At 50.2% G+C, this 12,625-nt stretch overlaps 2 protein-coding genes across 2 annotated transcripts in view; both read left to right on the top strand.

The window, feature by feature from the left end:
* The window catches only part of GDPD2 (glycerophosphodiester phosphodiesterase domain containing 2), a 10,017-nt gene extending 6,800 nt beyond the window's left edge, over positions 1-3,217 (top strand). Inside the window, exons 12-16 of the mRNA XM_024756356.1 lie at positions 71-219; positions 1,788-1,935; positions 2,102-2,184; positions 2,437-2,465; positions 2,547-3,217. Coding sequence (XP_024612124.1) covers positions 71-219; positions 1,788-1,935; positions 2,102-2,184; positions 2,437-2,465; positions 2,547-2,599 — 462 coding nt within the window. The 3' untranslated portion in view covers positions 2,600-3,217. The remainder of the gene's footprint in view (positions 1-70; positions 220-1,787; positions 1,936-2,101; positions 2,185-2,436; positions 2,466-2,546) is intronic.
* A 5,863-nt stretch (positions 3,218-9,080) lies between these two features.
* Positions 9,081-12,625, top strand: part of DLG3 (discs large MAGUK scaffold protein 3) — a 58,173-nt gene continuing 54,628 nt past the window's right edge. The window contains exon 1 of the mRNA XM_024756351.1: positions 9,081-9,097. Coding sequence (XP_024612119.1) covers positions 9,086-9,097 — 12 coding nt within the window. The 5' untranslated portion in view covers positions 9,081-9,085. The remainder of the gene's footprint in view (positions 9,098-12,625) is intronic.

Genomic DNA, 12,625 nt, shown 5'->3' on the forward strand with positions numbered 1-12,625 from the left:
CTGCCCCTGTCCCCACCCCCAGAATCCCCAGGCCTTCCCCAGCTTCATGCCCATCCACCCTGAACCACAGGTCCTCTGGCTACCGGATGAAGATCGGGCTTATGTCCAACAACGGGCCCCCCAAATGCGCCAGATATATGGACATCTGGGAGGCCACAGCACTGAGAAGCCCCAGTTTCTCAACCTCCCCTATCAAGACCTGCCACTGTTGGATATCAAGTGAGTGCCAGAGGAAAGGAGCTGAGGGGATCACACGAGGCTTAATGGTGGGGAAGAGCCGAGGCTGGGAAGGCAAAGGCCATTCATTCATTCACTCATACAACACATATTTATTGAACACCTGCTATGTGTCAGGCACTGTTTATTGCAGGCTTTGGGGGTGAGACAGACAGACAATAAACCACTGCACAAAACATATGCATATTGGATAGTGATAAGTGATCTGAAGACCAAAAAATTGGGAAGATGTAGTAGAGATTGGGAGAGAGGGGCTAGGGAGGGTCACAGTAGGAAGAGTGGTTAAAGAGGTGGTGTCTGGGCTGAGACCTGACAGGTCATAAAGAGAGGACAATGGGAAGAGCTGCAGAAGAGCAGGAACAGCAGTCTTGTGAGCGAGGGGAAGGCAAGGCTGGAGAGGTAGGCAGGGGCCAAATTGGGTAGGACCTTGTAGGCCACCAGAAGGATTTTAGCTTTCATTCTACACCAGAGAGATTGGTGCAAGAGAGGATGGATCCAGGGGAGAGATGCGAGAGTCCCAGATGTGAGCTGGGCCCCAGAAGCTGACCCAGCCAGGAAACATGATAGACTTACAAACATGCAGTTGCCAAGGTCTCTTATAATATCCTTGTGGTCAGATAGAAAAAAATGTGGACTGAAAGATAGCCCAGTTATCATATTAAGTATTTCAAGGACCTTTCCCCAAGTTGTCACCATGGGAGGAGACACGATATCAGGTTTGGCCCTCCTCTTAGTCTTGTCCTGGTCAACATCGACTGCTGATCGTGTTTCCAAAAGGCATGAATTGGTAATGAAAACACTGATGGGAAAATGGAGGCCCTGAAAGGTCTAAGCACTCCAAGATGACGGGCCAAATGTACCAGGATGAAATGCAACAGAGATACATGCAAAGACCTATATTTGGGGTCCAAAAGAAGCTCAACTGCACAAAAACAAGAGAGGGAGACACTGGCATTAGCAGGAGCATGTGTGAAAAAGACCAGGGCTTTGATTGAACACTGTGAATAATGAATGACACTGCCAAAAACTAGCCTGACTCTGGGCTGCCTTCACATGGGCATAGTGCCCAGAAGGCAGGAGGAGTTTTGCTCTCCTCGAAGCTGGTCCCAGCCTACCCGGGATATCACCTTCAGATGCAGGCTCCAAACTTCAAAAGGAACATAGGTAAATTGGAGTAAGGTCAGATTAGAGAGGTTTTTATGAGGAAGGGAATGATAAGCCAGGTCCCCAGCCCCAGTTGAAGTGACTGGGGTCGTTGGGCCTGGAGAAGAGAAGACTCAGGGGAATGTGGTCACTGCCCCTCAGACCTCTGAAGGGATGTCATGAGACAAAGAGGAGAGACACATTTGTGTGGCCCCAGACAGCAAAGCTAAGGCCCATAGGTGGAATCCACCGGGAGACAGAGTTGGTCAGGGGCTGCTATGCAAAGGCAGAACTGATGGCTCTGGGGAAGTGACACTGGAGATTCAAGCACAGAGAGGGGCTGTCTCCCTCCCATGCCTGGAACGCCATGATTCTGGATGTTCCCTATTTCTTCCCCTCCTCCACAGAGCACTGCACCAAGATAATGTCTCGGTGAACCTATTTGTAGTGAACAAGCCCTGGCTCTTCTCCCTACTCTGGTGTGCAGGGGTGGATTCGGTCACCACCAATGACTGCCAGCTGCTGCAGCAGATGCGTTACCCTGTCTGGCTTATTGTAAGGGCTCTGGGACTGTCACCCCTCCTCCTCCTTTCCCATCCCTGCTTCTCCTTAACCCTATCCCTCTCTTCCTTACTTATTGCCCCTCCTCCCCCCATATACTACCTGTGTCTGTATATGGGTCGCTCTGGCCACTGACAGGAGCTTTTTTCTATTCCCATAGTCCCCTCAAACCTACCTAATGATGTGGATCATTACCAACTGTGTCTCCATCCTGCTGCTTTTGTGGACCTTCCTCCTCCAACGGTGAGTGTTTTGTGCCCCAGCTTTCTGGGTCTTTATTCTCCCTAGGGTCCTGGTGATAGGGCTGATTCAGATTCATAAATGCTGCCTGGGGCTTGGGGTTTGGTCTGTTTGGTTCCTCGGAGATTCTTAGACCCTTCCTTATATATCCAATTGGCTTGAACCTTTTGGGAAAGGCAGTCTGGGGGAACTCGGGGTCAAAAGGTCGTGCTTGAAGCTGGCTGAACTCATAATGAGAAGCTTTTCTCCCTATAGGAGATGTGCTAAGGAGAGAGAGAGAACCGGTAAGAACTTTCTCCCCTCACTTCATTTTTCTCCTCCTCTAGCCTTCCCCTTGCTCACTCCCTATATGCCCCTCTCCCCAGGCTTAGAAACAGCAGTGCTGCTGACCAGGATCAACGCTTTCATAATGGAGTAAATGCCCTGTCCTGGACCCCCACCAGCCAAAGTCTGAGGCCTGTCTGCATTGGCCAACAGCAAGGAGGAAGAGAGAATGGCCGAAGTGGAATGTTGGTGGGGTTGGCGTGGGGTGAACTTTGCCAATAGGAGGTTTTGAACTATGAGGGCCCTCTGCCCAGATGATGGCATGCCCCAAGCTTCCATGGAATCTGTTCCCCTTGAGATTTTGACCTGAAGTGGTTAGGAAGACACTGAGTCACCAGAAGTTTCTCCCCAAATGAAACTAGAACAGAGGAAGAGACAAGGAGATTGCCAAGAGAATGTTTCTGATCTGTGTTCACGTGTTCTTGTGTAGAAGGCACAGGGTGTCAGGGACGGGACAGCTTGGAACAGACTGAAGGAGATGACAAAACGGCCTTTCCTGGAGAACTATAAGATGATGGAGATATTGACCTGGCTTCATTCACTGTCTCCCCTGACATATGCAATTTATCTGATTTCCTGCCTAGAGGCTGGGGGCCAAAGAGCCCATCTAGCCATGTAATTCTGTGCCTGCAGGTGGCTTTTTGCTGTGCACAGTCTTTTCCTCAAGACACATTTGTTCCTGAATCTTGTCCGTTAATCGGTTATTCAGTGAATTGAGTGCCCATTTGGCACAGTCTAATCTTTTCAGCGCTGGGGCTGGGTGGAGGATGCACCTTCCATCTAGGGTTGCATGTGACATGACATTGAGGGGTCATCATGGGGAGAATCGTGGGTTGGAGGTGGCAAGAGGTCCACCTGGGGCAATGAAGGGCTGCAAGTGGGAAGCAGGAGAGCAGCCGCCACAGGGAGCGTTCCGGGTGGCCCAGGCGCGCTGTGCAGAGTTGCGCTGTAGCTCCACCTTGTGGTCACCTGCCCCAAGAGGAGGGCCGCGCCGTCGTCACCCGTGACGTATTTGCTGAATGCTACCTGTTTCTTGTGCCCATTGGGGACCTGTGTCCTTGACTCCGTATCCCGAGGGCATGGTCCGATTTCCACAAGTTTTCGCTTCTCTGGGCTGCGTGCAGGGTCAGGTTGCCGGGCCCACCTTCCCCTCGAGGAGCAAGGTCCCCGGTACGTTTGCTGCTCGTGAGTCCCTGGGATAAACAGTTAAGATGACCAGCGCGGAGCTGGCCTAGGATAAGGAGTCTGGTAGAAGTGCGGGAGGGGCTAAGGCAAACACAAGGACAGGAGGGGGCTCTGGCTGACTCTTCAGTCCCCACCGCACCCACATTCACCCCGGTTCATGGCTCCACACGAAGGGAAATCGAACTAAGGGTCTGACGAGGTCAGGAGGTTTGGTTCTCAATTCCTCCTCTCTCGCCAGCCTGGGACCGGGGGCGGCACTGGCACCTAGGGACAAGACCCTCCTCGGTTGCAGGGCAGGCCCTGGAACTACAACTCCCAGGAGGCCCCACGGCCACTTCCGGTCTCGGGATGGACAGAAGCTAATTTGAATTTGTGTTCCCGCCCCCTCCTCCTCCCTGACCCCGCCCCTTCCCTTCTCGCCACCCCGCCCTCGCCATGCACACACATGCACATAGACACACAGGCCGCCGTCCACGCCAACATACCTGGCCTGCAGCAGGCGCGGTGGGCGGGGGCATCGGCGTGCGACGGGCTGGGAGGTGGGAGGAGCGCCGGGAGCCCACGCCGCGGCTGCTGCCTGGTCCCAGTCTTCTCGGGGGTCCACGCCGCCTTGGACCATCTCTTCCACATACTACCTTTTCAAGCTGCATTTCCGTAGTTTTCCCTGTTCCCGATCCCGCCCCTCAGACCGACTGCCGGCCTCAGCTCTGGGGCGCCCAGGTACTGCCGGGCTCTCACCTCTCAGCATGGACCTCCCCCCCACCCCCATCCCTACTTTTCTGTCCCCTCCCAGTCGCCCAGCCTCGCAGCCCCGCAGCCTCTTCCTCCCCTCCCATTCCGACCTGACCCCGACCACATCCAGGGTTTCCAACCCCCGCAGCCTCCACCTCTCAGCTCCCAGGCTCTCAGCTGAAGTCCTCTAGCCTCAGAGTCTAGACTCTCGGCCGGAATGCCCCAAGCCCTTGCCCCTAGTCCCTAGCCTTGAGCGCTCAGCCCTGAGCCTGCCACCGTCCATCCTTCCTCTCTTCCCAGGAGGACTGGACAGCTATGGCGCACTTAACCTCTATAAGGTCCTGGACTGGAGGCTGAGATTGACAAAAACTTGAGGGTGGAGGGCCAAGGGGCGCTGCTCATTGGGGTTTGGGTGCAGTTGCTCTCGTTATTTTTAGCTGCTGACTCACAGCTTCTGGCATCCGGGTTTGGGGCTAGCAGGCTGGGCTAGGGGGCTATTAATAGAGCTAAGGCACAGCCCCGACCCAGTTCAGTTTAGAAGCACAGGGAGCAAGGAGCCTCCCCCTGCCATCGTGCGGCTGTGGAGATGTTGTGGACTGGGGCAGTGGCTGGACCAGGACCTCTCTGGCTGCCAGTACCTCAGCCTGGTATCTCTACCTTGGAACTCTTGAGGGAAAGCCCACGACGAGACTCCGGGTACAGCTCTCCCCTAAGCTTGCCATGGCTTGGGGCTCTGCCACAGTGAAGCTCCTGCTGTACTGATTGTGAAGAGATGAGTCCCAAGTGGAGGGATTATTGTGCCCACGGCTTCGGCCTGCTTGGACCTACTCCTGGGCCAGAATGCTAGGTTACTAGGGGGAAAAGCTGTGGATTTCTGGTCCCCAAAGGCGGTCATAAGGACGGAATACTTCAGCATGGTCCTAACAGAGAGGGCACAGAGCTGACAGGATTTGCTAGCCCCAAACCAGACACAGTACTAGGAAGGTGCCGAATTCTGTGTTACTACCCTGCCATTCTTTTTGTTTCTTTCCCTCTTGTTGGCCTCTGTCCCTACTCACAGGGGTCAACAGACCTCAGGATCTCTCCCTACTCCATAGAGAAATCTAATTCAGGAAAGCCACTGAGAAACTTGTCTCCACCAAGGTATGAATGATCCTTTATATATTGTCGTTCCTATGGGGCCTTTTTATTTTAATGGGCGAAAGTAGGAGTTCCCTAATCCATACCTTGGGAAAGGTGGGGAAATCTTGATACCTTAGTAGACTAATCACCAAAATTATTCCTACCCACGCCCAATGTGCTAGAATTCCCATCCACCAAGGATGCACACCCACAGCAATGCCCCTTGCTCACAAAACAGAAACTTCCTGCTTTCAGCAATCCCACTCTCTGGCTCCGAGGTGAAACCCAAGGGCTTTGGGGCAAGGGTGATTATTTCTCCACACGAAAAGATTGGGGTCACCCAGTGAAGCTGTACTTTCAAGAATGAGCCCAGATTATCAGACAGCAGCGGGCCGCACTGCCCTAACCCCATCAGGTTGCTGAGGGAGGGTGCTGGAGAAACGGTGGATAGGAGTGAGAAACAGTCCCCTTCTCCCAAATCCCTTCTCAGGCTCCTCTGTGGCTTCAGTCTCCATGCGGGCCTCCCGGTTGCCTAGCAACCACAACCGCCTGCAGGGGCGTGGGCTGTTTTCGACCTGTAGGGGGCGCCTGTCTCCCTGGGGCCTCAGGTTGGAACTCTAGCAGTTGGGAGGGGATTCCAAGTGTCAAAGCATCTCAAGGCTGCTGACTTGCCAACCAAGTCCAGTCTGAGCATCAGAGAGCCTGTAGAGTGGGGAGAAGCTCACTATGAATGTAAAGGGATGTAACTCATATTCATTAAAAATGAAAATGTGTGTGTGTTTGTGTGTGTATGTGTGTGTGTGTGTGTGTGTGTGTGTGTGAGAGAGAGAGAGAGAGAGAGGGAGAGGGAGAGAGGAGAGAGAGAGAGCAGTCAAATGGGGACGGGGTGTGGGGAAGGCAGTTTGACCCTCTCCATTCACTCCAGGCTTAGCAATGTTTATTCCTCAATCAGAGCAGTTCAGAGGCCCAGGCTATAGGGTGTTTTTTGTTTTTCCTGAGCTACTTTTAGGATGTAGGAAAAGAGTCTAGCACTCTATAGTATTGGCAAACTGCTGAGCATATAAAAGACTTTAAGGTCCTGAGTTACCAGCCTAGCCTAGACTTGGTCATGAAGGAAGATATTCATTCATTTGTTCATTCAACAATAATAATTAACCCTAACCCACTGTTACAAGGTAATGTGCTAAATGTTTTACATTTAATCCTCACAAAAAACCTATGATGATTTCCATTTCACAGATAAAGAAACTGAAGCTCAAGAAGTAAAGTAACGGCCAAGGTCACACAACTAGTGACTGGGTTGGGTGTGGCTGAGCAACCACTGTGTGCCAGGGTCTAAGAATACAGGAAACAAGACACTCCTCTCTTTTCTCTACCTAATGAACACCTAGTCACCCTTCAGGAGCAAACTAAAAATATCATCTCTTATGAAACTTTTCGTAGGCCCCTCGCCACCCACAAGTAGAGTTGATAACTTGCTTTTTTGTATACCCCTCTGAAATAGCACTTTTCACAGTTATTGTAATGAAATGCTTCTATATGTCCATTTCTCTAACTTTGAGCATCTTGGCGACAGGGTCTGTTTACTATTCATTGCCACTTGGATGTCTGATAGACATCTCAAACTCAACATGTCCAAATCTGGACACCTGATCTTTTTCGCCCAAATGACCCCTCCCCTAAAGCAGTCCTCATCTCAGTCGATGGCAGTTTCACCTTTCCAGTTGCTGTGGCCAAAAAACCTTGGAACCACACCTCATATTCAATCTGTCAGCAAATCCTGTTGACTCTCTCTTCGAAATACATCCAGAATCCAATCACTTCTTATCACCTCCAGTGCTACCACCCTGGTCCAAACCACCATCACTCATGTCTCTCTGGCATCACCTCAGTAGCCTGCTGACTGGTCTCACTGCTTCACCCTTGTCCCCTGTGGCCTATTCTCCACATGGAAGCCAGAGTGATCCTGCTAAACACAAGTCAGATCATGTCAGTTCTCAGCACAAAAACTCTCCAATGGCTCCCCATCTCTCTCAGAGTAAAGCCAAAATCCTTCAATGGCCTACAGGCCCTATACAATCTGGTCTCCTACTAAATCTCTGATCGTATCTCCTAGTACGTTCTCCTTCTCACTCTGCTCCAGCTGCCTGGTCCTCCTTGCTGTTTCTCCAACAAGCCAGATGCACTTCTTACCGATGACCTTTGCACTGGCTCTTCCCTTGCTAGGTATACTCTTCTGCATGGCTCCCTTCCTCACCTCCCTCAAGTCTTTGTTCAAATGTCACTTTCTCAGTGAGGCCTACCTTGACCAGCCTATTTAAGATTGCCTCTATTCTAATTTCCAGTTTACAGTAAGTACAGGGTATAGAGGAACAAGATAAATGACACCACGAGGGGAAAAAAAACAACAACAGACAAATCCAGAAGTAGGATATTCTACAAAACAACTGAGTTGTACTTTTCAAAAAGCCAGTGTCATTAATTAAAAAAAAATAAAGATGGGAGGCTATTAGTTCTGGACCCAAGTGGAGTAGACATGCTTCTCCCTATTTCTCCCACTAAGGACAGCTAAAACTCTGTATGTGATATATAAAACAAACATAGGAAGATGCTAAAAGAAGGAGAAAAGGACAGACTTGACTAGGTGACTTGACTAAAAACAAAAACATGAACAGAGCCTCAGAGACATGTGGGACTATAACAAAAGACCTAACATTCATGTCATCGGAGTCCCAGAAGGAGAAGAGAAAGGGTGGGGGCGAAAAAGTCCTCAAGAAATGATGGCTGAAAATCCCCCAAATCTGGCAAAAGACATAAACCTACAGATTCAAGAAGCTGAACAAACCCGCAACACAGGATAAAGTCAAATCCATGCCAAGACACATTATAATCAAACTTTTTTTTTTTTTTTTTTTTTTTTGAAAAAAAAAACCACTCAAAAACACATTATAATAAAATTTTTTTTTTTTTTTTTTTTTTTTGCGGTACGCGGGCCTCTCACCGCTGTGGCCTCTCCCATTACGGAGCACAGGCTCCGGACGCGCAGGTTCAGCGGCCATGGCTCAGCGGCCCAGCCGCTTCGCGGCATATGGGATCCTCCCGGACCGGGGCACGAACCCGGGTCCCCTGCATCGGCAGGCGGACTCTCAACCACTGCGCCACCAGGGAAGCCCTATAATCAAACTTTTAAAAACGAGACGAAGAGAAAATCTTGAAAGCAGTAGGAGAGAAACACCACTTTACCAACAGGGGAAAAACAATTCAAGTATCAGCGATTTCTCACCAGAAACCATGGTGGCCAGAAGGAAGTGGCAACAACATATTTCAAGTGTTAAAAGAACTGCCAAGCCTGGATGCTATATCTAGTGAAAATATCCTTCAGAAATGAGGGAGAAATCAAGATATCCTCAGAAAAAGGAAAGCTACGAGACCATGACACCAGCAGACCCACCCTAAAAGAGTGGTTAAAGGCAGTTCTCAAAACAGAAAGGAAATGATAAGAGAAGAAATCTTGGAACATCGGGAAGGAAGAAAGAATAGAATGAGTAAAAAAGTAAGTACGTACAACAGACTTTCCTTCTTCTCTTGAGTTGTCTAAATAATGTTTGATGGTTGAAGCAATAAGTAAAACATCATCTGATGTGAAGCTCAGTATATGTAGAGGAAATATTTAAGACAACCGTACTATAAATGAGACATGGTAAAGAGACCTAAAGGGAGATAATTATTTTACACTTTCCTCAACCTTTTAAAATGACGACACCAGTAGGTCTTTGTGGTGATGAAATAGTTTTGTATTTTGATTGTAGTGGTTGTTACAGAAATCTCTGCATGTGGTAAAATGGTATAGAACTATACACACACTATACCAATGTCAATTTCCTGGTTTTGATATTGTACTATAATTATGTAAGATGCAATCATTGAGGAAAACTGGGTGAAGGGTACATGGGCCCTCTCTGTGCTATCTCTGCAACTTCCTTGTAAATCTATAATTATCTCAAAATAAAAAGGTTTTCTTTTAAGATTGGGGCTGTTCTAGTGGCTAAAGACACAAATGCAATGTGACAGCCTTGATTAGGTTCTGATGTTAAAAAAGATAAAAGGCGGGGAAGGGGAAGGGTGAGCTGTGACAAAGCGAGAGAGAGGCATGGACATATATACACTACCAAACGTAAGGTAGATAGCTAGTGGGAAGCAGCCGCATAGCACAGGGAGATCAGCTCGGTGCTTTGTGACTGCCTGGAGGGGTGGGATAGGGAGGGTGGGAGGGAGGGAGACGCAAGAGGGAAGAGATATGGGAACATATGTATATATATATAACTGATTCACTTTGTTATAAAGCAGAAACTAACACACCATTGTAAAGCAATTATACCCCAATAAAGATGTTAAAAAAAAAGATAAAAGGCAAGTTTGGAGAAATTTGAATATAGACTGGACATTAGACGATATTAGATGATATGAAATTATTGTTAATTTTCTTAGATGTCATAATCATATTGTGGTTATGTGGGAGAATGTCTTTATTCCCACAAGATGAATGCTGAAATATTTAGGGGAGGAGTGTAATGAAATCTATAACGTACATTTGAACGGTTCAGAAGAAATTGTAGATAGATCGATAAAGCAAATATAACAAGACATTGCCAGTTGTTGGCTTTATGAGGAAGACGTATAGGTGTCCCTTGTACTATTCTTTCAACATTTCTGTATGTTTGCAAATTGTCATTTTTAAAAAAGTTGGAGAGGATATGTGGAGGATATACATGTGATAAAGCAAGTATAGTAAAATGTTAATGAGAATCTAGGTGGCAATTGGATGCTTGTTCCCTGTAAAATTCTTTCAATTTTTCTGTATGTTTGAAAATTCTCATGTTAAAATGCAGGGGTAAAAAACTTGAAGAAAAATGATCACAACCTCATGTCCTTCCCTAGTACTCCCAATCCTGCTTTCTCTGCTCTTTTTCTTTTTTCCCATAGCACTTATCACCATATATCGTAGTATATACTTCATTTATTTATTGTGCTATTTTTTGTCTGTGCCCTTTCACTAGAATGTGAGCACCCCAAGGGCGGGGATTTATTGTGTTTTGTTCTGTTTGCTGCTATATCCTCAAATCCTAGAACAGTGTCTGGCACATAGCAGGTGCTCAGTGAATACCTGTTGACTTGAGAATGAATTTCTGTAGCCCTAGGGCCTAGGTCAAGGTCTTGCACAGAGTAGGTGTGCAATGAATGTTCATTGAACTGAGATCTGAGATCTGCAGGAGAACTTAGAATAGGCCTGTTGGACTTGAGTGGTTCAGAGCGTGGACTCTGGAGTCAAATGGCCAGGATTTGCATCCTGATTCTGTCACTTCCACCTGTGTAACCTAGCTGTATTAACATCTCTGAGCCTCAATTTCTCGGTAAAAGTCAGATAATAATAGTAGCACCTTGGTAGGGGTTTTGTTTGCATGTAAAGCACTTAGGACTTTGTGAAGACTCAATAATTGGTAGCTAATGACATAAAGAACAGCAAAAAGATAAGAGTTTTCCCAGCATGTCATCCTTCTTCCATCCGCCAACAGACTGAGCCAGGAGAGGCTAAGGAAATGTCCTTGGATAAGTATTCCCAGCTTCTTCTCCAGACACCCGGATTTCTTTCACTTCAGATCTCTTCTTACCTTTCCTTCTGCCCTGGACTTTCTTTACTCTCTTGGCATCCTGAAGCTCTTTCCCCCATCATAACCATGCAGGAGTGGAGTTGAGGAGACAGGAATCTGTGCGCCAGGGACAAAAGCTTAGAGCTTTCCTTTCCTTCTGTTCTAGGCTTGAGTCCCTCATTGGTGATGGAAGCAGGTCAAGTGTGAGGTTGCAGTCATTTCGGGGCCTAGAGGTTGAGAGAACAATAGTCCTGAGGAAGAGGCCCTGACAAGAGAGTAGCCTCCTAAGCTGCCCTCTTCCTTGGTCCCCTGTTAGGAGAGAGCACCTCCCTCACCCTGCTCTAACGTCCCTTCGATCTGTTCTGCCGCCTCAAGTCTTTACTTCTGGTGGCCCCAGCTCAGAGCAAGCCCGGGGACCCATTGAGCATCTCCCTGCAACTCCCTCTTGGTAGTGGGGTGGGGTGGAGTGGGCCGAGGACAGGCTGAAATTGGAGATGAGGGGGCACGAGAGTGGGGGCTGAGCTCACCCGTGGCACAAGTCCCCTGTCCCTGCCCTAGGGTTGGCCCTACCCCCGATATCTGGGGAGCTGGGGCTGAGCCTGGGGGCGCCACTGCCTCTGTTCCTTTAAGGAGCCGCTGTTTAGCATCCCTGCCGCTGCCGCTGCCGCTGCCTGACTCTGCACGCTGATTGGCTGGAATCAACTGAGAAGGGAGCCAGGGAGAGATGCTCTTGACTCCACTCAGATCCATCCTGGGGACCAGTGCGGGAGCGGTCCTCGCAGCACCCAGCTTCTGCCCAGGCTCCCGCTTCTTCTTTGCCGCTGGGCCTCGGCCCAGGAGCCACGACGGGCGACACGGAGCCGCCAGTGCTGGAGGGGGAGCCGTGGGTGCGGGGCAGCGTGGGGGCAGAGGCCCCGGGACGCCCGCCCGGCCCCAGGCCCCGCTCCGCCCGGGCGCCCCCCCGGGTGCCCCCCCCTTCCTGGTCCGAGCAGTGTGAGTGTGCCCGGGAGCCTGGCGGCAGCGGCGGCGGCGGCAGCGGCGGTGTGGAAACCGGCGTGGGCTGGGGGGTCCGGGCCGCGGGGGGCAGTGCCATGCACAAGCACCAGCACTGCTGTAAGTGCCCCGAGTGCTATGAGGTGACCCGCCTGGCCGCCCTGCGGCGCCTCGAGCCTCCCGGCTACGGGGACTGGCAGGTACCCGACCCCTACGGGCCAGGTGGGGGCAATGGAGCCAGCGCCGGTTACGGGGGCTACAGCTCGCAGACCCTGCCCTCGCAGGCGGGGGCCACCCCCACCCCCCGCACCAAGGCCAAGCTCATCCCCACCGGCCGGGATGTGGGGCCAGTGCCCCCTAAGCCAGTCCCGGGCAAGAGCACCCCCAAACTCAACGGCAGCGGCCCCAGCTGGTGGCCCGAGTGCACCTGTACCAACCGC

Source organism: Neophocaena asiaeorientalis, unplaced genomic scaffold (assembly GCF_003031525.2).
Source record: "Neophocaena asiaeorientalis asiaeorientalis breed wild unplaced genomic scaffold, Neophocaena_asiaeorientalis_V1.1 scaffold801, whole genome shotgun sequence".
In the NCBI taxonomy this organism is placed as follows: domain Eukaryota; kingdom Metazoa; phylum Chordata; class Mammalia; order Artiodactyla; family Phocoenidae; genus Neophocaena; species Neophocaena asiaeorientalis.